The following is a 24,389-nucleotide window of genomic DNA, read 5'->3' as shown; positions in this document are numbered from 1 at the left end:
ATACTTGGCATGGCCTTCATCCCCCTGAGGTGAAACAAGACACTCAGAGGAGACGGAAAAACAATTCATTTGCATTACATAAAGAATTACATATTTGACAACTCTCCTCTGTATGTTTCAGATCTAGCTGTCCGAGACCACATCAAGCTCCTGTGTTCATTCATAATTGATGTCTGTTGCACCATGGGACCTTAACAGGCAGATACAATACTGTCTCATTGTTCGGCAATAGATAAGGATGCTGCTCTCATTGTACCTGGAGTTGTACATTACACGCAGGCTAACACCATGGAGAGAATGAGTGTGTGGATATGTGGGAACAGATTGGACTGAATGTGAAGGTGAGAACTATTACTGCTGTAGCTTCATACACACGTCAGCTCCTGGTTCTGCTGTTCCCAGGTGTTTTAAGATGGTTGGTAAGGATTTTTCAGGTGAGTGTTTGTCCACTGACTTTAGTGTATGAACATAAAGGAAGAAGACTAAAGTCTATTGGGGCATGAACATCTGTGCATACAGTACATTTATATGATCAACTTAAATATATTGCTATGATTCTCTGTAGACCATATTATGGGAGCTCTCATGTTTCTCCACATAGAGATGTGGGGGTGTATGTGTGTAGATTTCTGTGCAGGACTGTGTGTGTGTGTGTGTGTGTGTGTGTGTGTGTGTGTGTGTGCGCGCGCGCACGCGCGCCCTGGCATTGCTCAGGTCATGTAATATAGAGTTATTTCTCTGTGTGAGGTAAATAAAGGAGCAAACAGTCTAAGAGAGAACTGCCAACGCAAGCTCACTGAAACCGGTGCAGGAGAAAACACATAACTCCCTGTTGACTCTCTGCTGTAGTTTGGAAAGAATCACTCATCCCAATGCAAAAGACGGAGGAGAAAAGCAACCAAATGATGAGCCACAATGATGCTGCAAATGTCACAAAGTAAACAACGTGCGCATCCACATAGCTTCCCTCAGAGGACTTCCTCACACTCCCACAGAAGTCCATTAGCTTGTCATTCGCTTTCTTTACAGTCATTCAGCTTTTGCACATGGCCCGTGGCAGTGTGGAGAAGCTTGCTGCACATGAATAACAATATCTGATTATTCAGTCAGAAGCAAAATGACTCAGCTGTCTGCGCTGTATCCTATGATCTGATCATTTCCTTTCATTTCTATCCTTCTCCTGTAAATCTGTTCAACCACTTAGTCTCTTTTAATCTTGCATATTGTTCCTTTCTCTGCATCGTCTCGCTTTCTTGTGTCTCTCTGCCTGTTATCGTGTGTGTGGATAATTTTTCTTCCAGATGCAGAAAAGCTAACTTTGCCATTGGCTATGTCAGCTTGCTGTTGTATGGGCAGGATCACAGGAGGATGAGGGGGATTCTGACACAATGATAGAACAGGTGGAGCGCAGTAAAGTAAGTCCCGCTGTCGAGATATAAATACGGGCCCACGGGGACAGTCCTGACTGTTCCCACCTTTGAATGCACTTGACTTCCAATGGAATATAGGTACTTAGACCAAACCTCTTCATATTATCTGACTTATATTTGTGGTTTAGATTATGAATGACATGCCAAACAAAAACAAGACAAACTGTTGTGAAAAGAGAGAGAGAGAGAGAGAGTGAGAGAGTGAGAGAGTGAGAGAGAGAGACAGAGTCAGCTCGAGTGAGATGAAACTACACAAAGCTTTACAATGATGTGTTGTTGAATTCCTTGTGTATGAAAACAATGAAAATTGCACAGAGATGACATATTTAATGGCTATGACTGAAAAATAATCACCAGGGATAGGATATAATCAAAATTTTACTGATCTTAAGGTTGAAGAATACATTATACTTTAAAAGCAAAGAAATAATAATTCAACTGTTTCACCAACAGTCAGAACAACATATCATGCAGAAATGTGCATGTTTCTCTTGGCTAGCTTGCATATAAGCAGGATTGACTTGATTAAATGGACAGGGCAGAAAGGTCTGAATTCATGGTTTCTAAGAGGGAGTACCCTATGATATGGAAATAAGCCTTAGAGGACTCCAAAGAGCTGCCCGAGTCAGCCCCTTTTAGATCCGGACAAAGAGCACCTGAACAATGAAAGCTGGACTTCCGTCAGAACCGACCCAACATCAAAAGACTTCTATCCTTCGCTTCATAGACACTTTTTCTCCTCACACCTCACTTTCTAACATCTTAGGAGTCACCTCTTTCTTTCTCTTTAGCTTTTTCCCTTTATCAGCCAGTTCTTTTTCAGTTTCTAATGATGGAACAAATCCCCTTTCTATCCCACTACCGCAAAGTATGGAAACTTATATTAGCATAACTACAAGGACAAATTATCACTGTAACCTTTAAATATGAGCACACCCTCCTTCAATTTCTATCTTTCTTTTTCCGCTTTCCCAAGAGGGCCCTTAAACATGCTGCACCTTTCGTTCAGCTCTTCTGAAGCACGAGACCTAGTGACCTGAAACATAAAGCTTTAATTGCGGTGACGGAGAGCTGGCGTGTGATGATAGCGCCACAGAAATCACTCTTGCAGCAGGGTCACTGTGTTATCAGTAAACGGGGAGCAGCAGGTGAGTTGATGGTGAAGCGATGCAGGTATGACAAGTTTCCAATCCTGCACACCAGAGAACAAAAGAGCAATAAACAAATGCTGAGCAAGGAAGTGTCTAATTAATAGAGGTATGATTATAGAGCCATTCTGCTCTACCAAATGTTGTGCTTCACTTCTGTGTCTTGGGGCTCTGTTTAATCATTATCATGCTAATGAGACTAAGGGGAAGGGAGGCAGATCAAATCAGTTTAGATAATAGGGGTTAAGTGAATTGTAAAGACCAGAATGTCCCTTTGTATTCTTGTGATGTACTAATTATGACTCACCATAGCAAACAGAATCATAGAATCTCTATGGGTGCTGCTCCCTCCAACCAAAATTTAACAATGAGACATTAGGATCTACCAAGCCTATCAAATGTCATATGGGAACAAAAGATTGAAGGGACTATTTCATAGTAGGCCAGATGAAATTTGAAATATGATATATTGGATGTGCACTGCCTTCTGCTCTGGGGGATATATTGAACATTTCATGCAAAGCATTCCCTCTAAGAACACGTGTGATCTGTGGCTGTCGCTCAAAGAGCTCGACCAGCTGGCTGATTTATGTAGCCATGTAATTCTTCTGGAAAAAGCCATCAATACTAAAAAGAGTCCAGAGAGATAAGATGAGTGGATAACATACTGTTGCATTAACCATGAGGGATGTCCCTCCTTTGTAGTCCCCTACATTGATTTTCATAAAAATTTACAAACATGAATGAAAAGAAATCAGTCAGCAGGAGAGAAGACTGCAGGTGCACTGGCTTCATAGAAACATTTGATTGATCTGGGGATGAGCGGTAAAGCCATGGGCGCAAACCAATGCCTGGGCAACTGGCCAAAAAGAACGCAGCTGCACAATTCCCACTGTCCTGGCGAGGACGGTGGAAAGGCGCCTCCATTTCGCGTTTCCTGTCGCTAACACGCTTGATTTGCCAAGTTTTAATGAACTACTCCATACAGAAGCATAATTACTCCACTAACCCTCGCCTGCTGATGCATACAATATTCCTGCTCATTATGTGTTACCTGAATGCATCATTATTGTAAAGCTAAGAGACACCTCAGGACAACTGGGAGTATTAGGTAACCCAATGACAATGCTTTCATATAGGTATGGCACAAACTTGATACACGAGCTGGTTTAAGAGCAGTTTTTTTCCGAGATGTTATTGTCTGAAAGGTGATGCTGCATACTGTGCACCACAGTCACTTCTGTTTGGACCTATCACCAGCTTATGCATGTTCTTTCTCTATAATCAGGCAGCTGTATCACAGTGAGGGAGGAGACATAATTGCATGCTTTCATTTCTATTGAGACCAATCCAGTGGGAAGTGTAAAAGTATCCACTGTTGTCTTGGTTACTTGTTCTTTCTTGTCTTTTCTGCCTCTAAAAATAACCCTAAGGGGTCTGAACTCAGAGGAAGCCCTCATTGGTGTGAATCACTTTAAGAACAGTGTAAAGCTCTGAGGAAAAAATGAATTACCGAACATAAAAAAGTAAAAAGTTGAATGTAATCATATGAACTTTGCAGATCCATTAAGAGATAAGATGGGATACACAAGATTAATATGAACTCTCTATCCTGTCACCAAATAATAATGAGGCTTAGCTAATGAACATAAACATATTGTGTGTTAATAAATAAATACACACAACAGATGATTGTGGCAGCTCACAATTCCCATTCTTGTGGTAGCATGACCTTCTCTTAAGCCTGTGCATGAGCAATCTGACACTGGAACAGAAACGATACAGATTCCAGTGTGTTGCTGTTGATCCTGGCTGGCAGGTAGGATTTAGCACAGAATTTTTACTGCATTTCATATTTAGTCATTCTGCTTTTAGTGTCAGTGTTGATGGTTGTATGTGTTGTACAGAAAGTACACCTGTTCCTTCTGAAACATAAACCAGCATGCAGACACATTCTGAAACTATATGTGCTCTACAGCGCTAAGAAGGTGAAATGAAGACATGATGACAAGTAAACATGTTGTAAAAGTAACACGATCTTTAAAGTAGATGACTTCTACATCATGATTCTTTTTGGGTTTAGATTAGATTTAGTTCAACTAAACTTCCATCTTTTAGTGGCACTATATCAGAAAAAACATCTAAAAAAATACTTGATTTCAATAAAAATCTGAACGCAAAGTGAAATGTGTAAAATCCTTTCATTTCATCTAAGCTGAAATAATAACTTAAACAACAGAAAAGTCAGTTTATGGAAATGAACATAGCAATTTCCATAAAAACAATTTACATTTTCATTGTTATTACATTATGACCACATTATTCTGTTTGTCTCAGTCTTCTATGAGTGCAAACTAAATACTTTTTTTTAATCAGAAATGATAAAAAGCAAAATAATGGCTTTTTATATACAAAATAAATCTCTCAACTGACACATTACTGTTGAGAGAAGTTGTTAAATGCTTTGTGATATCAAAATAACACATTATCACCTGGCACACCTGCACATATGCTTTAAATTGAATAAAATGAATCTGAATACTTGTAAGTACCTGTGATGCACACTGTTTCCCAGTATGTTTACTCTAAAGACAACTTGTGGAAGCATTAACGCTTAATATCACTTAAAACAAAATCAGCAAAATATACATGCAGTAAATGTCATTTGTGAGAAACCAAGATATGCCTGCATGTTTCACCTCAGCTGCAATGACACCAGCATAAAACATATATTAATATGCATGTGGATGATTAGCACATTTCTCCAATGATTTCAATGATTTGTTGAAAATGATTTGTGGCTGTTATATTGGCTGTGTTAGCTACCTCCCAACAAGTAAACCAAAAACAAATAACTAGACAGTCAGACAGACAGACAGACAGACAGACAGACAGACAGACAGACAGACAGACAGACAGACAGACAGACAGATAGATAGATAGATAGATAGATAGACGGATAGATAGATAGATAGATAGATAGATTGATAGATGGATAGATAGATAGATAGATAGATAGATAGATAGATAGATAGATAGATAGATAGATAGATAGATAGATAGATAGATAGATAGATAGATAGATAGATAGATAGATAGATAGATAGATAGATAGATAGATAGATAGATTGATAGATAGATTGATAACATCAACACATTTTCTTACATCTAACATGTTATTTCTGATTTGCCTGTTAAAGCAGCTGTAAACACGCCTAAGCCACAATGGTTGCCGCATCCTGCGGATGGGCTACTCTCATCATGCCCTCTGAGAGTTGTAACCGCCTGTCTGGGACGGGCGGGTGATGTCACTGATGCTTTCCGGTGCGCTGCTCCTGTAATGGAGTCAATTTAGCTCAATGCTGAACCATTTCTATCCAGCCTCTCCCCTTGAAGGCCACATTAGTCCCCCTGCCCTCCAACCCATATCTCTCGTTTTCTTTCTTTCATTTCACTTTCTGCTGATTTCTTTCATGTTTTTCTCTACAGCTTTCCTATTTTATAACATACATCCACACATTTACACTTTGTTTCCTGAGTCACATGTCATTACCTTCACCATGGACTCACCTTTCCTGTTATGGAATAAATATAACAATAATGCAGCACCTGCATGGGGGCACAATCATTGTCATATCATAGTAAAATAAAATCTGCAGACTTGATTGAATGCTAATCAGTGGGACTGGGGGGATGGTACTCTGAGGAAGCTGCACAAATGTACAGATTGTCTGGATAAGGTAAGCATAATGTTTTTACTGAGTTTCTCCAGCTCTTAGAAACAGTTGTGTGGGAGTCAATTGTATTCAACACCTTACAATGAACCCTGATTAAAACTGTTCCACCTTTAATCCTGGACAAGTTTTACATTTTTTCTGCAAATTTAGTTTCCTACCAAGCCCATTTTCTTCACTTTTCTACACCAAATTTCAAGAAGTATGCAGCATTTTCCTTTTGGTTTTTTATGACCTTTCTAATGAACACTCGCACAAAGTTGAAAACCATCCCTTCTATCTGTATCTCTTTCATGACTACACAAAAGAGGGATTAAAGTATCAGGATGATAATGCTATATTCACACACCAGCGCTAAATTTGAATCTTCACAGTGGAAACTCAACTTTAAATAGCCCATTTTATGTTCATGCCAGATTAGCACTGCTGCATGCATGGTTCACTTGCTAATTTGACTAAGTTGTCTTACGTAGAGGCATTAGATTAGGTGGTGTGATGACCTGCAACTCTGTCACATGGGCCACTGGCCACCATTCAGAGTTCATTCTGGGACAGAGGATACACAATTGCACACCACAAACTTGGTCTGACTTTGTGGAGAAAAATTATAATTTACAACCATGTGAAATATTTAGCTCTATAAACAAGTGTACAATACTGTTAAGGGCGATAAAGGTCACATACAGTGTCGTTCAATAAAGGAGAAGTAAAATACAGGGTATTTTATACTGAAGGGTAAAGGAGCAGAGGATTCTGAGTGGGTGTGAGCCCAATCAAACAAAGGGCAGAAAATAGGAACAACACTGAGGGAAGACAAACCTTAGAAAAAACCAAATGGAGATACATGTCAAAAAGAAGCAAACAAATTAATGAGAGGAATTAAAACAGGATTTAAAGAACTTATGTACCTCTGTATCACGTCATGGCCATTTGCAGACGGCTCAAGTGTCTCAATCCCAAATGAATCTAAATCCTTGACATTGCTCTGAGCCTCGGTTTGTACTTCTCTACATTAAGCCTCTACATTTCAGCTTATTCAGCCAAATGCAAATGTGTCTCATATATATGTGAAGAGAGATTTGAGTTTCAAAATAAAAGTGACCATGAGGCAGAGGACCGCTGAGTTAAAAATACGCGGAGATGTGACTACAACCACACAGGCACAGTCCTGCTGTTATGCTACTGTCCAAGCATATGCTGTGCAAAGAGTGGTACACTTCAAGGAGCAGGCTGTACACACATTAAACATTTACCTCAATCTGCATTGGCACAGAGAGAGAGCGGGGGGGGGGGCTAAAATTGGCAACTACAACATTATTTTATTTGACAGCAAGATTGATGGAACTCTTGGATTGAACCAAACACCAAATAAATGGAGTTTGGAAATTATTTAGAGACTATTGATTGTGCCTCAATAGTGTGTTTTTCTTCCATGTTCAGGCCTCTGCACACTGAGTGATTTCAAGCAGGAGAGGAGAGGAGAGTCACAGTCATGACAATGCCAGGAAAAATGTTATGGATAGGAGCCACGCTTTCGTTACGGTCACAACCTTAACCAAAGGTCCATCTAACTGTAGCTGTGTCTACGGCACTCCTTCAAGCTGTCATGACTCAAACTGCTGCAGTCTGTTACTTTGATAAACTGTACCTCACCTCTCTCTCTCTCTCTCTGCCTACGGTATTTCCCAGCCCTTGCTCACGTCTTAAGCCAAATCTCCCATTTCTGCCTGTGAGCACTTTGTTGCAATTCAAGTAAATATCCTGGCTATCAATATTTTATATCAAAGTACATCTCCCTTATGGTGTCCTCCTTTGCTAGTGCTTCCAGATCAAATGAGTGCTTTTTCAGAGCATAAGGCAAATAGCTGCAGTCGGTAACACAATAAATTTCACCATCAGACTCGTTCCTAGAACTTGAGACATTCTCTCATTCAGCACTTATTTTTAATGAATTAAACGAATTAATGAATTTTTATTTTACATCGAGAACATATCCAACGTATTCTTTGAAATGGAGCTTGACGTTTGCTGCAGAGCATCTGAACTGCAATGGGCTTTGCATGATGCTGGTCCATGTAATGTTCTACATGGCTGGCTCAAGTGTGCTGCATGTGCATTCCTACAGTCATGCACACAATCCCGTGCACCACACCGATGTGTTTTGCAGTATGTGCTAATGTAACCTGCTGGGTGTATACACTACAGCTTTCAGTGCAGGGCTCTGTGAAGACCAATGGGAGGACTTGTATATACCATTTGATTCTGCATGCCTGCATGCAGGCAATCCACCTGAATACAGGCAGAAATGTAACTACACTGGCATGTAAACACACACAATGTCCTATAGACATAGTCTAATACAAGTGAACGTGCATATACAGTATATACAAAACCTCTAACACATCATATCAGTGGAAAGGATCCAAAAACAAAGTCTCAGGAAAGTTTGGGTTTTGTTATATATGGTTTATATAAGGTAGTATGAATGGATTTAGGCAACTCAGACTTGGATATAAGTTAGAAGATAATATTGGTTACAACATCCTGTGACACCCCTGAATTCAAAAATTTTACCCTGACCTGCACATTTTTGTGCCTCTGGCTTCCTGAAAATGTTGCTTTTTGTTTTGTGATTATATCGCATCAGGTTTCATATATATGTAGCTAAGTGAAAATTTGACCTTGACCTAGTTTTTCAAAATCAAAGTGAGGTAATTTTCATCCTCTTGTCTCCCTGATTATAACACCTTTTGTTTTATCTTTCTATCTTATCTGGTTCCTGAGATATGTGCAAAAAATGTAGAAAAGTTGAAATTTGACCTTTACCTAGTTTTCTCAAGGTCAAGGTCACCATCTCACTTTTATCCCCTTTGCCGCCGGAGTAATGTGCTTTTTGTTTCATCTTTCTATCTGCAACGGTTGTAAAGATATTTGGTCGACGGATGGACGAACACAGAAACACTGACAATTACAATATGTCACCGCTTCGCGGGATGTAAAAACTGTCTTTAACAGGATGCCATCTATGCATATTAATATGACTTGTTCTATATAATGAGCTTATAAGAGGTCAAAGAGTTGAGAGACATGTTATACCTACAGTATACTTGTTTGTGTGTTTTTTCACCTTTTTGACAGTCGTTATTTAGATAAACCTAGAAACTGTTGTATTTATTAAAACAGCTTTAGGTTTAAGATAGATTTAATTTAAGGAAGGTTTTGTCAATGTTATTTTATTTTGCTCTTTCGTTTATCATGTTTTGCTCATCATTAACTGCCTTTGTTGCTTTTGTCATTGTATTTAGCACATTGCAGCACTTTTTGATCACCATTTTGATTTTTTGTTGGATAATTCCTTGCTGAGTGTCCTGGATTCCAGTCATCATTATCTGTCTTTATTTATTTATTTTATTTTATCTTTAGCATCAATCCCAGTAAATTTATCCAAATATCTTCATTGAACCCCATAATAATGTAGTTATTTTTAAGAAAGCATTTGAGTCTGAACCGCTTGTGTCACCCATTTAATAACTCTACCCGATTAAACTAAGACTTGACCTTCTACGAAACAAGCTGAACAGACATCCATTTTAATGAGCCTGCCTATGGCTCTATTTAGCCTTATTCTGACGTACTATAACAGCAGAACTAATTGGTTCACCATTTCCATGTGCATGCAAGTGTTGCAATGACAAGCAGCTGGGACGTCACATTTGATACAATATAACAGGGCAGTTAAGGTCTGTCCTTTCCACTATGTAGTGTCGTCAGAAGGGATTAGGACAGCAGCACATCAGGTTGGGGGTGTGTAGGCCCGTCTGTCAGACAGACAGCAGGCTGGATTTATACCTCTCCCCTGCAGACTTAATCCTAGCAAGAAGACAGAATCGAGCTTTCAATTAAGGAAGAGTAATTTGTGGAATTTTCTCATGTTAAGTAAGACAAATTACACCATCCTGATTAAATCAGTGGCCGCCTTAAATATGGCAAAATGCTAAACATCTTAAAATTAATATTTATCAAACTTTTAAACTATTGAATATAAACAGCATTCCTACTACACAACTTTCCACTGCTTAAGTGTGAGCGGCTTCCCTAGACACATTCCTCTAGCTCTGAGGAGGTCCATCAGCCTCTAAATCTGGTTGTAAATTCATTTTGAATTTTTTAGTTTTAATGTCAGATAAATTAATAAGGAAATGCAGAGTAAACTAATCTTTCAAATAGATACATCCTTTTCTGCAACATGTGTCTGGGAGCAAAGGTGATTCTTCAAGCAAAGAAAATTGATTTCTGCTTTTTTAAAGTCAGCGGTCTTGTCTGAACATACGTCACTCCTTGGTGTCTGTATATCTATTGCATGTATGTGTTCTTGAATGCTTGAGGTCACTTTATTGGGTTAAAATACCTTCTGATACATGCATACCCATTCAAACACGGCCAGAAGGTCACCATAGAAATTAGTTTTTTTTCTCACCATCCTGCTGAATTCAACAAAGAGTAAAGGGCATGCTTTCATCCACTGTGACATGCGAAGAAAGGGAATAAATACATATTGAAGTAATAACAGAGGGTGAATGAATCACTGCCTTGGCCGACTAATGCTTCCCATAATAATCCGCATTAACTTTTACTCATTCACAATGCAGCTATATGTTTAAATGCAATCTCCTAATCCCTCCCCACTTTCACCAAGACTAGAATGTGAAGAGAAATCTTGATTGTCAGACCTTATTCTCTGTTGGTACATTACTGTTTACTAAATGCGTTGGTATTGTTGGTATTTATAGACGTACTGTATGCTTACTCAAAGTGTTAATAATAAGGTTAATAGTGTTCATCTAAGGCAAAAAAATCACTTTTATATCACCATTAATGCATTTTTAAGCTGATATTATAGTGATCCAGACAGACTGGGACGTCTTACTGCAGAGTAGGGGAAAATAGGCACTTGACAAGACGAGAATGGTAACAGTGGAAATGTGACAAAGGTCGGTGCTTCTTTGCCTTTTATCAACAGTCATCCATCAGCATTAGTACTATTAGTCACTTTCAAACACCTTCTTCATTACCTTGGAACAGGAGGCAAAAAATAGGGATGCTTTGGAGTAAAACTTGGCCTTTGGATATTGTTGTGATACTTAAGGGGGATTTATTGCAAACACTTGAAAAATCTTTATTTGGGTGGTAGCCAGAGATGGGGCCGGTACAGAAAGTTTGTGCACCCACGACTCAGACATCTTGTGAGTATTCACATGTCAGCATAAATAACAAATTAAAAATAGATAGGTGTCTGCAAAGAAGGAAGAGATCAGACTGAAGAGGAAATAAGCAATTTGGGACCAATTGCGAATGGCAAGAGGAGACTAGGGTGAGATTAAGGCCAGAGAAGATGCATATTTCACAGAAAAAAATGTGAACAAGCAAAACAAAATAGAAGGAATCAAATTGGGAGTGAGTTACTTAAGTTATATCACAAGTGGGCATGAAGGAAATTAATGTAATGTTGATAAAAGTAGTACCAAATTCTGTAAAAAACAAAACAAAAAACAAACTGTACAAAAAACCTAAATGCATAAATGTATTATAAAAAAGTCTCTCTGTGAGAGAAAAGCAGCAAATATCATGTAAAACTACCAGTGCAGCCATTGAGGCCTTGGTCAACGTTGTGCCTTCGCTGACATGAGGAGAGCAGGATTCCAACATCTGCAGGAATCCTGAAATGTCACAGGACCAGAGCCTCATCAGAGGAGGTCAAAGACTGTCAGAGTTACCAAACTCTTTTCTAAACACAAAAGACATTTATATCTCTGCACACCCATTTTCAAGATCTGATAATAATGTAGAATGTGATCTGGACAGACCCCAGAGAGAACCATAAGGTAGTGTGGTCTCTTAGGTGTGTCAGGTGCTGATTCTTTGCCCCACTACTGCGGCTTCCTGCCACTGACAGGGTCACATGATGTGAGTGTGTCTTCGTCCCCACGTGCCCTGCAGTCAGACAGGTCCTTCCTTCCAATGACACTAAGCTGATTAAAATCACACTGGGGAGCAATGGGACTATGCCTCGTCACCTTGCCTGGCTGGACAGACAGACACTTGTAGTTGACATTTTTACTGATGCGTCTGACTGATTTATTGATTTTACGAATGTCTTGGCCGAAAATGAAATGCCGTAGGAAGAAGCGGAGGAATAGAATTTTTCCCCTACTGTTTACACACTAGATGATCATGGAATGAAAGCTGTGACCTATGGATCACAGACTTTTTAAACACATTTTTATTGATTTTTTTTTTTTTTTTTTGTAGAATGAGACTCCCTGAAATGATTACAAGAATATTAAATCCATGATTCCATTCAAAATAAATGTCAAGTTAATCAAATTTAAAACCGTGGAGTATTGTGAAGTCATACACTCAAAAAAATAATACTGCATGTTACTTAATTCAATCGGTGAAACATTTTTACACTAACAAATATTGAGTAGATATGAAAGCTCTCAAATCTGTTAAAACAAAACCTGAGTCATGAGTAAAATCTAAGTAATATTTTCTAGTACATCAGAACGAATTGATTTGATTCAATTACCTACACAAATTGAGTAAATGTAGCTGAATTTGGGGGGAGTCACACCTCAAAAAGAGGGGGCATCTTGCTCAAGGGCACCTTGGCAGTGGCTAGGAGGTGAGCTGACACCTCCCACTGTCAGCTCACACTCCGAGGGATGTCCTGGCAGGAGCTGGATTCGAACCACCGATGGCTGGGCGATCCGTCTTCAAGACTTCTGCTCTACCGCTGAGCCATGGCTGACTGAGTGACCAGCGCCCCAAAATCCTAAAAACACGGAATCGGTTCCGTTCTGTTTAGTTGATGTTTTTAAGTTGTTAGTTACGTCTCCAATATAATTGAGTTGACTTGTTTATTAATTGCACTTATTAAAACTAACTGATATTTGTTAATATATTCTCAAAAAGGTTGGTGAAACATACACTTATTATTACAAATATTTAAACCATGTAATCTATGAGTCAAATAATACTTTATTTTAAGTAAATAAACTTAATTTACATGTGTCTATTTCACACAAATATTCCTGTTGGAGTTTTACTAATTAATTTTGATGATATTCAGAATTTTTATTGAGCATGCATAACTATATATTACTGTCACATTGACTAGGTCCTTCAATCATTTTTTAGAGTGTAGTGGATCACAGCTAAATGCTAATCATGCATTCATAATTTTGACTAAATTCATCATTGTAATTATGATAACAGGCACATATTAGGACCTCAACACAAACCACAGCTGGCACTGAGGGGAATACCTTCACACTAAATAAATCTTGGAATCAATCTATTGATAATTTATCCTAGGATGTATCAGAAACATCATTCGTTAATGAGGTATTTCCATCTGGAATGGGAACACAAAGCATTCCAACATAATTGTCATGAGAGCCATGACTAAAAACCATATTTGCATATCAGTGAAGAGACTCTTGAAGAGACACAGAGAGAAATTATATTATTGTGCTTAAACCTTTATGACTGAAAATTAGAATACAGCTTATAAGATGTACTCTTTTTTAAATGGACGTCAAATATAGAAAAAACTTAAATGTCTTAAGAGTTACTGTGGTCAGCACTGAGAAACTACCGCGGCTCAGAAGGAGATGCAGAAGGCCCACACACACACAATAAATAGAGGAGATATAATAATATCATTTCTTCTGCCACTTTCTCGCATGCGGGGAGACAGCAAACAGCTGGCTGTACAGCCCACGGTGACGCCAACAGCTTGATGACATGAGAAAAGTGAGAAAGAGGGGAAGACGGTGTTGGAAATGCAGTCAATCCATTAGAAGGGCTAAAATAAGAAAACAACAGAAGAAGCCTAAGAGTAGGGAGGAAGAAGAGGAGGTGTTGATGAGAGCAAAATGTGAAGAAATGTGAAAATAGTTGTTGCTTTCTCACCCGGCATTCATTAAGCAAAAGCTCACAACTGGCTTTAGCCCTTTTAAACATGCTACTGATTCGCGTTATGTGTTTCTTGTAAGTCCTCAGAGGCTCAGTGAATGAGCTGAGGTTTTTAATTACGGTAATCTCCTCTGTTCTTCAAAACTAAGTCCCCATTCAGCCGCCGATGCTCCAGAGAACTGAAGACCTGAAGTGCCGGGCGGCGAGAAAGATGGAGACATCCTTTTCCTTCTTCCCAGCTTTCATGCAAACATAAACCCAACTGGTTCATTTCTTCTTATCCCCAGCCTCAAACGGAGGAGAGCAGATTATTTCATCTTGGTGCAGTTAAAAGCGGCAGTATTTTACGCTCATCTTATCACAGCAGAGACTCCGCTAATTATGACTGCCTGAACTCATTTGAACACAATGGGAGGTAATTTCAGTGCTGTTGACAACTATCAAAAAACACGACAGGAAAAAAAACCAAACAAACAGAAAAAACCCATCATGGGGTTATTAAAAAGTCACCCTAGTGGAAACGCCTTCAACCTGAGAGGTTATTTCAGGCAGTTAGACCTGAACTGTACAACACATGCATTTCCCTGACATTTGCATTTGGGGTTGGTTGTGGAGGCTGAGGTACCAGCTGCTCTGCCTCTCACACAGCCTGCATAGAGATGAATTGCTCCCTGGGTGTCGATAAGTCACCATGGCACACCACAGTCACCATGGAAACTATGCAAACACAGCATATTAGAGGAAACAAGTAAAATGAAGTTGATTACATATTCCTTTTTTTTCCTTTCAAAAGCTCCATGGAGGGTTCTTATTGGTCAGGGGAGACTGCAAGGACTCAGAGAATATCCCTTTTTCTTGTAAAGATTCTCAATATGCATCAATTTTTTTTCATGTATCCACTAGTCATCTTTCAAAATGTCTGGATTGTTTGCATAAACACCTCGCAAGATGTCCAGCAAGATGTCTCAGACGCAGCTCTGGAAGCACAAAGGAAGTAGAAACACCTGAGGAACTATTTCTCACACCGGTGGCACTAAATCATAAACACACCATTTGAATACCAATGCACTCTCATATCGCCGCTTTCAAGATGGAGCCAGGATCACTATTCAGCTTTCAGCAGCGAGCAAATAAAGACAGCAGCGTGGAGGGTTCGGAAAAACAGCAGGGGAATGAAAGCAAATCTACCGCAACAAGGGGCAGCACACTGTAATTAAAAAAGCAAGTGTAAAGAGTGGTCTTGAAAGCGGTCCAGGGGGGAGAGGGGGGTAAAAATGGAATAGAGAGCAGGTGATGGATATTTAAAGAGAGATGGCAAAGGGAGCGTGAGCGCGACAATTGTGTTGCTGTTTTGTGGCAGCCCTGGAAAGCTGGCTCAGCAGTATTTGCTGATGTGTGTTTCTGTATTTCGAAAACATCAGTGTGCACACAGTCCTTTATCGTCTCCACAATGTGTGTGTTTTTGCATGTATGTACAGAAATATGGGAAAACTGCAACTGCATGAACTGCATTTGTTCATGTACAAATGGTGCTCACTGAAGCACATAATAGAAACCTGATGTTCATAGGAGGAGGATTCTACTGCCCCTGCATTTACCCCAATCTCTGATGTCTTCTGGGACAGACAAGATAAACTAACCTTCCTAAGAAGCACAGGTGGTGGCACTAAGTACAAAGACAGGGTGGAGAAGAGAAAGGCATAAAGGCGGAGGGGGGGCACATCAGTGTCTTACCCAGATTGTCAGTCAAGCTGGCAGCACTGTTACTCACTACTGGTCCACACCCACTCCCAGCCTTCAGCACGATTTATGTCTCCCTCTGATGGAGCTCAGATTTGGGGCTTCAAGCCAACTTACATCCTATGGACTTTTTTGCAGGTTGAGTTTGCATCACAGAGAGTGTAAGGCAAGAAAAACAGGGATAATTTACTCTTTGATAATATGATTTTCTTAAAGAACCAATAATTTGCAATTTCCAATGGATCCTATGGCTACTTAAATGGATACTTAATTATCATGTTGGACCCCGAAAGAGACTCTGAGTTTGGCATTCCCCTTTAATCAGCGCGTCCAAAGATACCAAAAGGCCAGCTGATGAACAAAGTAAACCATTTATCATCTGGAGAGTCTGAAATGTTGTCTGGGAACAAGGAATGGCAGCTTAACTTGGACTTTAGAAAAATACAAGCAGACGAGCCATCGGCAGAATGTCACATCTGCAGCCAGACTTTCAGCGGTGACAAGTGGCTTTTGGCTGACAAGCCAGGCTGAGATTGTTGAACTAAAGCCCTAAAAGCTGTGCTGTGCTCTTTAGCTGAGGAAACTCTTGTTAAAAAATTACAACAAAGCATCAGTTGCTTTGGACATGACCTGACATTATGACAGTTTGCAAAATAAAATGGTAGACAACAACCCATAACACACACATTGTTCAGTGTAAATTACAAGAGACTAACTTGAATTGTTTTTTTTAGGGCACATAATGCATTTTTGCTAAACGAAATGTTTACAGTTTTAGGTGTTTTATGTAAAACTATTACATGGGAAGTGCTTTTGTATCATACATTACAGAATTTTTGGGGCCTCAGACATAACAAGGATTGTAAAGACCTAACTTCTGGAAAATTAACATGTATATAACTGAACTGAAAAATCTACTTTTTCTCATTTAATCATAGGAAATTTTTTTACTTCATAAATGAGGTAACAGTTTCTGAGGATGACAGAAGAATTGTTAAGATATCCACCTATTAGCTTTGGTTTGCTTCGATTATGCTCTTTATCTTATTCTCCTAAATCCAGTTTCATCTCCTTTTTCTGTTCCTCCAACTGTACATGTACTATAGCGTAAATAAGTCGGATCTCTTAAGCCCCATTTTATGATATTTTCATTGTTGTGGGGTCAAGTTCAATAAGCCTCAAGCCAGTCCTGTGGGTTCTACTTGGATACTATTTCCACTGGCCTGCATCCAGAATGTAATTCCTCGAGTGGCGCATTCCATCTTATAATCATCAAAAATGAAGAATGCAGCCTTTTTTTGTGCAAAGCAAAGCAATATGAGCACAGAGCATGGAGGCCTACACACATCAATAGAAATAATTAAAACTTTCGAACAACATGATTTTAACAGATACATTTTAAGGGTCAGTAGCAGTAACAGCTTTCTGTTGCTTCAACAAATTTCTTTGCCTTACTTCGACTTCATCCCTGTCGGCCGGACACACGCGTCAGTAAGATCAATAACCCAAAGCACCTCATTGATCTAGATTCAAGGATAACTTTGGAAAGCCAAAATGAGATCTGCATAACCATAATCTCAGCATTTAAATTTAATATACTGTTTAAATGCCTGCTCTTACACTAGTCAATACTAACCACCATAAACAATTCCAATCAATATACATGCAACACTCCACGCAGCTTATTGTCCATAGGAGGAAATTCACGTGTAGAGGGAATGAAGGGAATGAGTATTCACTACATGTGAAAGAATATCATATTATCCACTTTGAATGAAATGCCAGAAGCCATGCATTCAAGTGTTTTTAATAAATAAAGCAGCTAAAGCATAAAAAGGTATAAAGTTGACACCAGTGTACTTTGAAGGAGGAAGGGTTGAAATGATTTTAACTGCACTTTCAACACTAATATTATGGAATTACCATTTATGATCTGATCTAAATCATCAGAGAACCAACTTCTATTTCAGTAATTCCTTGTGTAACTAATGTAACTTATATGAAGGCGATGGTTGTCAGGGGGATTGAGTTTAATGGTACCCTGGAACACACTGATGATAAATGATGCTGCACCTGGTCATGCAGGGACTATGAAGACTCAAGCCAGCTATAATCTAGAGGTTCACTATTATCTGATTATGATTGCAGGGTAAAGAGGATTTAGGTGCTGGTGCCTACAGGCTAGGCTGTGCTGATTAGAGGCCCCGCTGGAAGGCTTATGTAGCTATCGGAGGCTGCGGAAAGAAAAAGTTGAGCTGTCTTTAAAAAAATTAAAAATCCCCCCTCATCATCTGCGACACTTCATGATAACTTCCTTAAAGCCACATTAGATAATGTAGCACCAAACAAATTCCCCAGGTCAGCCGCTCTGACTATTACAGAGAGGCTGACGCAATACAAATGTAGAGAATAGCTGGTTCGGGTCTTGCCCTCATTTCACCCCCATTTTCACCTCCCCTCAACTTAACTCCCCTATTCTTAAAACACAGAAAAGTCTATATGCTTGCTTCAGTGCTGTAAAAGCCTGGAAGGAACTGGATGGATGGAAAGTAAAAGGCTGCCTGCCACAACACAAAACAACAAGCTGTAGAGTAGCAGCACATCAATACTCGCGTTCTTCCCACATGTTCTTACATAAGATCAAATTTTAGGACTGCCCCGGACCACGGATAAGCCTGTGGGCATAAAAGGAAACTTGCATACTGTGCGGTGAAATATGAATAATGATGATGAAAAAGAAAATTCAAAAGAAAAATGTTGATGTTTTGTTGTTTTTGTTGATGTGATGTTGAAAGCTGACAGGAAGTATTTCACTTTAATTTTGAAGGAGATCTCTGTCGATTGTTCCATATGCTCAAGGCATACAAAAAAAGGAACACTGTTAGATAATGTTTTTTATATTTTGCTTTTAAGTTTTTCTTATTTCTTAGGTTGTAACTAATCTGAAAAAAATATACTGATATGCCAAACAGTCTGTTCATTCTGTTCATTTTGTGATTACATCTGCTCTTGATGGTCCAGGTGTACTCTGGATTTTGTGCATCTTAAAAATTAACTAATACTTAGCTAATACTGTATCATCTCTTACACTGAGGAATTAAAATAAGGATGGACTTAAGGATTAAAATGCCCACATGGTGGCTATAGATAAGGTAAAATTCAAATAATTCAGGCAGTATATTTATTGAAATGAAGCAATCAACTGAGTTAAATTCCCTTTGAGGATGACAAATTTGGGTTTGTTTCCTGGTCACTGTCCAGTAGAATATCGGTGTCGAGGAACCTCCCTAGCGATTGCTCCAAAGCTCTCATCCATATCTACTGTTTTGCCTCCTCCGCCTGGCAGTCATTTTTGGCCTCCGATTTTGCATCAAACTTTTTCTATTTTACTGAGAGTTCTCCTATATATTCAGTATAAATTCCACTAGAGAACTGTTTTCACGGCTCCTGCCTGTATACACTGGTGACCTCACTGCTGCCCTTATGATGTCATTTCATTCCCTTATCTATATACAGTATGTTGTAAGTGGTTTGGGTTTATGGTTGCACATGCATTCAATTTGAGGTCAACTGAATTCATCAGCATGCTCAGGTGGTGAAGATCAGACTTGACTGTCAGTGCCTGTGTCATGAAGGATTTTCTAATTTTCCTCTCATGGAATATGAACAAAAATATGAAAGGATTTATGAATGAGGAATGTTGTGTCATCAGCAGTGGTGGACTGACTTTGACTGCTCCAAGCCTGGGAGGATCAAGTAGCACACGTCTGTGCTCATTGTTTAGTATTCCCACAAGCTAGACTAGATGATTAGATAAAGGAAAGAGTGATGGTGCTCATCCACATTAGGAACAGGCACAGGGCTAGACATAGGCTGAAGTGAGAGGAGGAAGGGACAGAAAATATAACTTGAAATGTCTGGCAAGTACAACCATTGATCTCTTTAAAATGGTCTAAAACCCCAGCCATTATTTTCCAGGGCTACTCAAACTGAATGGACTAAAAACCTTAACAAGGGAATGTTTCCTCTCTTAGGCTGCTGGGTGTACTGAGGCTTTAATATTTCACGTAACGTCACTAATATTCGTAAAAGGTATGGTCTAACACCGAACAAGAAATGGCCACTCTCACAAACTGAACTGTAAATATTTCAAAAGTGAGCAAAGTGGGCATCCATGTGACACCTGATAGCACCAGATGCAGTGACTCATATGTTAATATATTAGCTGTGGCTAAATCACAACTTGTCTTGAACAGTTTTTGAGACTTTAATGTATATTAGGTTACAAACAATTTTTCATCATTGCGCTCATCTGAGGATAAAAATAAATGCATCTGAAGCATCTACGGTAATCACATTTCCTGTCATGCTGACAGAAGACACTTCCAGTGGAAAAACATAGCCAGGTGACAAACTATATTTACAAGTAAAATGCATCAGGAGCTTCTCTGTGCAGGTAAAAAGTCTGGTAACAGTAATGCATTTACACAATGAAATATAAAAGCACAATTTAATGTGATTCAGACTCCTTGCAGAAATTCAACAATTGGGATGGGGTTTCCGCTCATGAGTTTGTGATAACTGCATTTGTAGCACAACAAAACACACATGACTCATTGTAAACAAAAGAGGGTCAGCCCGGCGCAAATCCCTCTGGCCCAATATCAAGGATGACACGTTCTGCTGGACTAACAGAAATGATAGCTAACACCAAGAAAACAATATAATTCATCGGATAGTTTTCATGACCGTCACTCTAAAATTATAAGGAAACTGAAGTGTGATAACTTTATGGGGATCAAAAGCACTGTATTTTTAATCATGTTTCCAAAACACGTTTGACAGAAGTTCCACTAATGATTCCTAAAGTGAAAACTGGGATTAAGTCCTGCAACTGGGATAATCCAAGCACCAGATACAACCAGACACAAGATACAGTAGCTCCCTGCCCCATCTTCCGCCTCGTCACATGATAGTCCACTCAACCAAAAGTCACGCAGTACCACAGAAAAGCCACTGCATTAGCCTGTGGCCTCTCTATTTTGACCAATGCATTCATTATTCATTGGGAAAGCTTTGCAAAGATCCAGCTCAGCATCCTAAGGCATATTTTACATGACTGAATCTCTTGCATCATCTCTCAGTCTCTCAGGGTTTTCCTGCACCCTCAATATCTTTTGTGCCACCTCTAGTCCTTCACTTTGGATTTCTCTGAACACAACTTCGCAGCTTTTTTCAACCATTAACGGTAGTTTCCTTATTTCTCTTCCAAGACGCCCATGCACTACAGTTATTGCAAATGAATGTAATCCTAACCTCAGTGACCTAGCTGAAAAGGTCAGTCCTCTCATGCTTGACCTTTATTTAAGGGCAGAGACGGCTATTGGTGTCATAAATTACCACATAGGACTTATATCTGATTAAGGCAGTCTAGGAGTAAAGAGCAAAACAGTGAAAGAAAAGAAGACAGAGGGACACAGAATGTACACACAAGAATTACACCTTGTGATTTGATTTGACAAAGAGCTCAGGTATCTTAATAACAAATAAAATAATAACAATAAAAGCACACAGAGGTGTAACAGCCTAGTAGTGGTGCTTCCTTTGGTCAAGGGCTTTCAAGGGTTCTCACTTGACGGTGCATGCCGTGTTACTTGGCTTCCCCGACCTCAGGGAGAAGCCATCTGACAGTAAAGCTGGAGTCTATTTCTAAATGTATTATCAGTCATGGACAGCCTCTAGTGCAATCACAGGCCTGAGCTTTAAGAGTCACGTTCAAGTTCTTCCCGGAGCACTCAGCGGAATGTCAATACAACCTGGAATGAGGTGGGATTTCCCTTTAAGGTTTCACAGGCTTCCCCCACATGAAAGTGAGGAGGTCAGCAATACTAAGAGATGTGTGTGCAGAACAGGGACCATACAGTAGAAGTAAATCACTTTAAATGTCACAAAGCGTATCAAATTACCCCGCTCCTGTCACCTGAGTTTGCCTTAAATTAGATATTGGCAATCTCCTGATAATTGATTCTTGTGATATACTGCTAACCCCAATGAAGGCTGAATACAATTATTAAGCTGACTGTCAAACGCTGATGCAGGAGCCGCTTCAATCGCAAATCACTAGTTAATTCAGAAAACAAGCCACGAAGGACAACAGTGTGAAGGAATGCAACATTAAAGAATTGACCCTGTATGTATTTTATGCAATTTCCATATCTGTACCATTTTTAAAGCTGAATGCTGCACTGGAATTTTTATACAAGAAACCCGGGCTGTGAAATGAAATCTATAAGGATTTCCAAACTGTCTCAGCCAAAAGGATATATTGTTTGGTTCAAGGAGAGAAGCTGCTATAGTTCATCACACTGTACATATAGGGGGATTGATGTTGTTTTAGTCACGCACAGGACCTCTGTTTATGATCATCTGACACAGAATATAATCTCAACCAGTCCTACCCTGCACTGCCCAGTGATTAGATCGGTACACTGGACACCAAAGGTAAATTACTAGTGATTGGATTTCATCAAGGTTGGCCTATAAGGACTAAGCCAGCATGGGGACTGGATGAAGAGGAGGTGGAGCTGAGATTCCATACCAGGCAAAGCATTGATATTGCTATGCATCCAAAATTGATCAAGCGCAAAATAAAACCTGCATGTGACTGACACAGCAGTTTTCTAATCGTGGCTTGCGAGAAAGGAGAAACATTGACTCAGCTCATAATCAGATCAATGTGCTCTAGGTAAATATAGTAAATGGACAGTAATAATAGACACAGCTGCAACAATTTTTCAGTCTCTCAGTCAGATTCAAGGCAGAGTATCCAATCAATGAGCGGGACTGACACACAATAGGCCGGTAAAAAGAGATCACAAGGCTTCCTCTAAGAGATGTGCCATGTCACATGTCAATGAGGGATTTGGTCTACAATGACATACTTTATCCTCACACAGGAAACAACATGAGAAGCTGAAAGATACCGATCAGTTTGTGGAAGCAAATGAAGTGTAAATGTAGCCCCTGCTGTGATTACACTATTTATTTATCAGTGCCACCAGCGTACGTATTACCCTGTCACTGATCTACTTCCACTGCTCGTGCTTTTCCCTTCCATTACATCCACACAAATTGTCAACCAAATGTTTTTTTCTATATTTAATTTGTCACCACCAACAGTTGCTATGTACATAGACGGATAGCTGACAGATGGCACAATAAAACACCTGATGACAGATGACAGGATAGTCCAAGCCTGCTTCTAGATCAGAATGAATAAACCCTTGCTTATTTTGTACAGGTGGGAATGGACTTAAAAAAGTCTGCTGTCAATGTGCCATGATCCCAGCAAAGCACTTGGTATTAAATGTGATCAGGAAATGTGAGATGGGGGCTGTGTGATGACATTTCCAGTTTCCGTTCCTTACCTTGGCAGCCACTGAGGAGCTGGGCTTCTCTAAGAGATCCCACAGCTTCTTCCTCTTCTCTGGGCAGCAGGTGTTATCAAACTCTCCCTCTCCCTCCCGCTCCCTCATTGTCTCTGCTTCCCTCCGCAGCTCCTCATTCATCTGCTCCTTTTTCTGGTGGTATCGGGCCTGGCAACAGGACTCCAGATAGATTTCGTCAATCCCCCAGTAGTCTAGCTCTTGGCCAAATGAAAGGGCACACATCTCCTCCATCATGTGCAACTTGCCGGTGCGGTAGAAGTTTAGAATGGAGGTGAAGGCCCCAGGGTGCCGATCGAAGAAGTACTCATTTTCGTTCAGGCTGTAATCATCACAGACTTCCATCAATGACTCGTGGGTGTTGCAGTCTCGAAGCCTGCCAAGCCGGGTTCTGGGTAGCCGGTCCAGAGTCCGCCACAAGACCTCATGGTTTAGACCTCCAACATTAAGACGGACTCTGCGGGAACGGGCTTTGGTACGGATGATGTCGATGGGTTCTGGAGGCAGGGAAGGTGTGGTTCTGATGTTGGTGGGCTTGAGCCCTGCTGGTCCAAGCTTCTCAGCCATGGTGATGGAAAAAGAGACTTATTGGGGAAGATGTTATAAGGGGAAAAAATTTATTTAAAAAGTTTAAATGTTTAAAATTATGTCGGATCCTTTTTTGGGATGTACCTCCATGGCTGAGAAAACAAAACAAACAGTTTGTGAGGTGAGGAAATGACTGGTTGCACATACAGCAAGTTCATCAAGTCCGGTGTGAAAAATTTGGATGAATTACAAGATTCAACAGGGATTAAACACTCTGTGTTATGAATGTATTTCAAAAATAAATCTGTGCTAGGTCAGCTGTCATTTAATCTGTTGTCAAAAATAGCCGGAGTTGTGCAGTGTTATTGATCACTTTCATCATAT

The 24,389-nt window shown here is 39.7% G+C and overlaps 1 protein-coding gene across 1 annotated transcript in view; it reads right to left on the bottom strand.

The window, feature by feature from the left end:
* The window catches only part of LOC137587695 (potassium voltage-gated channel subfamily B member 2-like), a 67,585-nt gene extending 43,541 nt beyond the window's left edge, over positions 1-24,044 (bottom strand). The window contains exon 1 of the mRNA XM_068304284.1: positions 23,460-24,044. Coding sequence (XP_068160385.1) covers positions 23,460-24,044 — 585 coding nt within the window. The remainder of the gene's footprint in view (positions 1-23,459) is intronic.
* Between the last annotated feature and the right edge of the window lie 345 nt (positions 24,045-24,389).

This window comes from Antennarius striatus, chromosome 20 (assembly GCF_040054535.1).
Source record: "Antennarius striatus isolate MH-2024 chromosome 20, ASM4005453v1, whole genome shotgun sequence".
Taxonomy (NCBI): Eukaryota; Metazoa; Chordata; class Actinopteri; order Lophiiformes; family Antennariidae; genus Antennarius; species Antennarius striatus.
The sequence above is the reverse complement of the archived record's forward strand: the minus strand, read 5'-3'. Positions and strand labels throughout refer to the sequence as shown.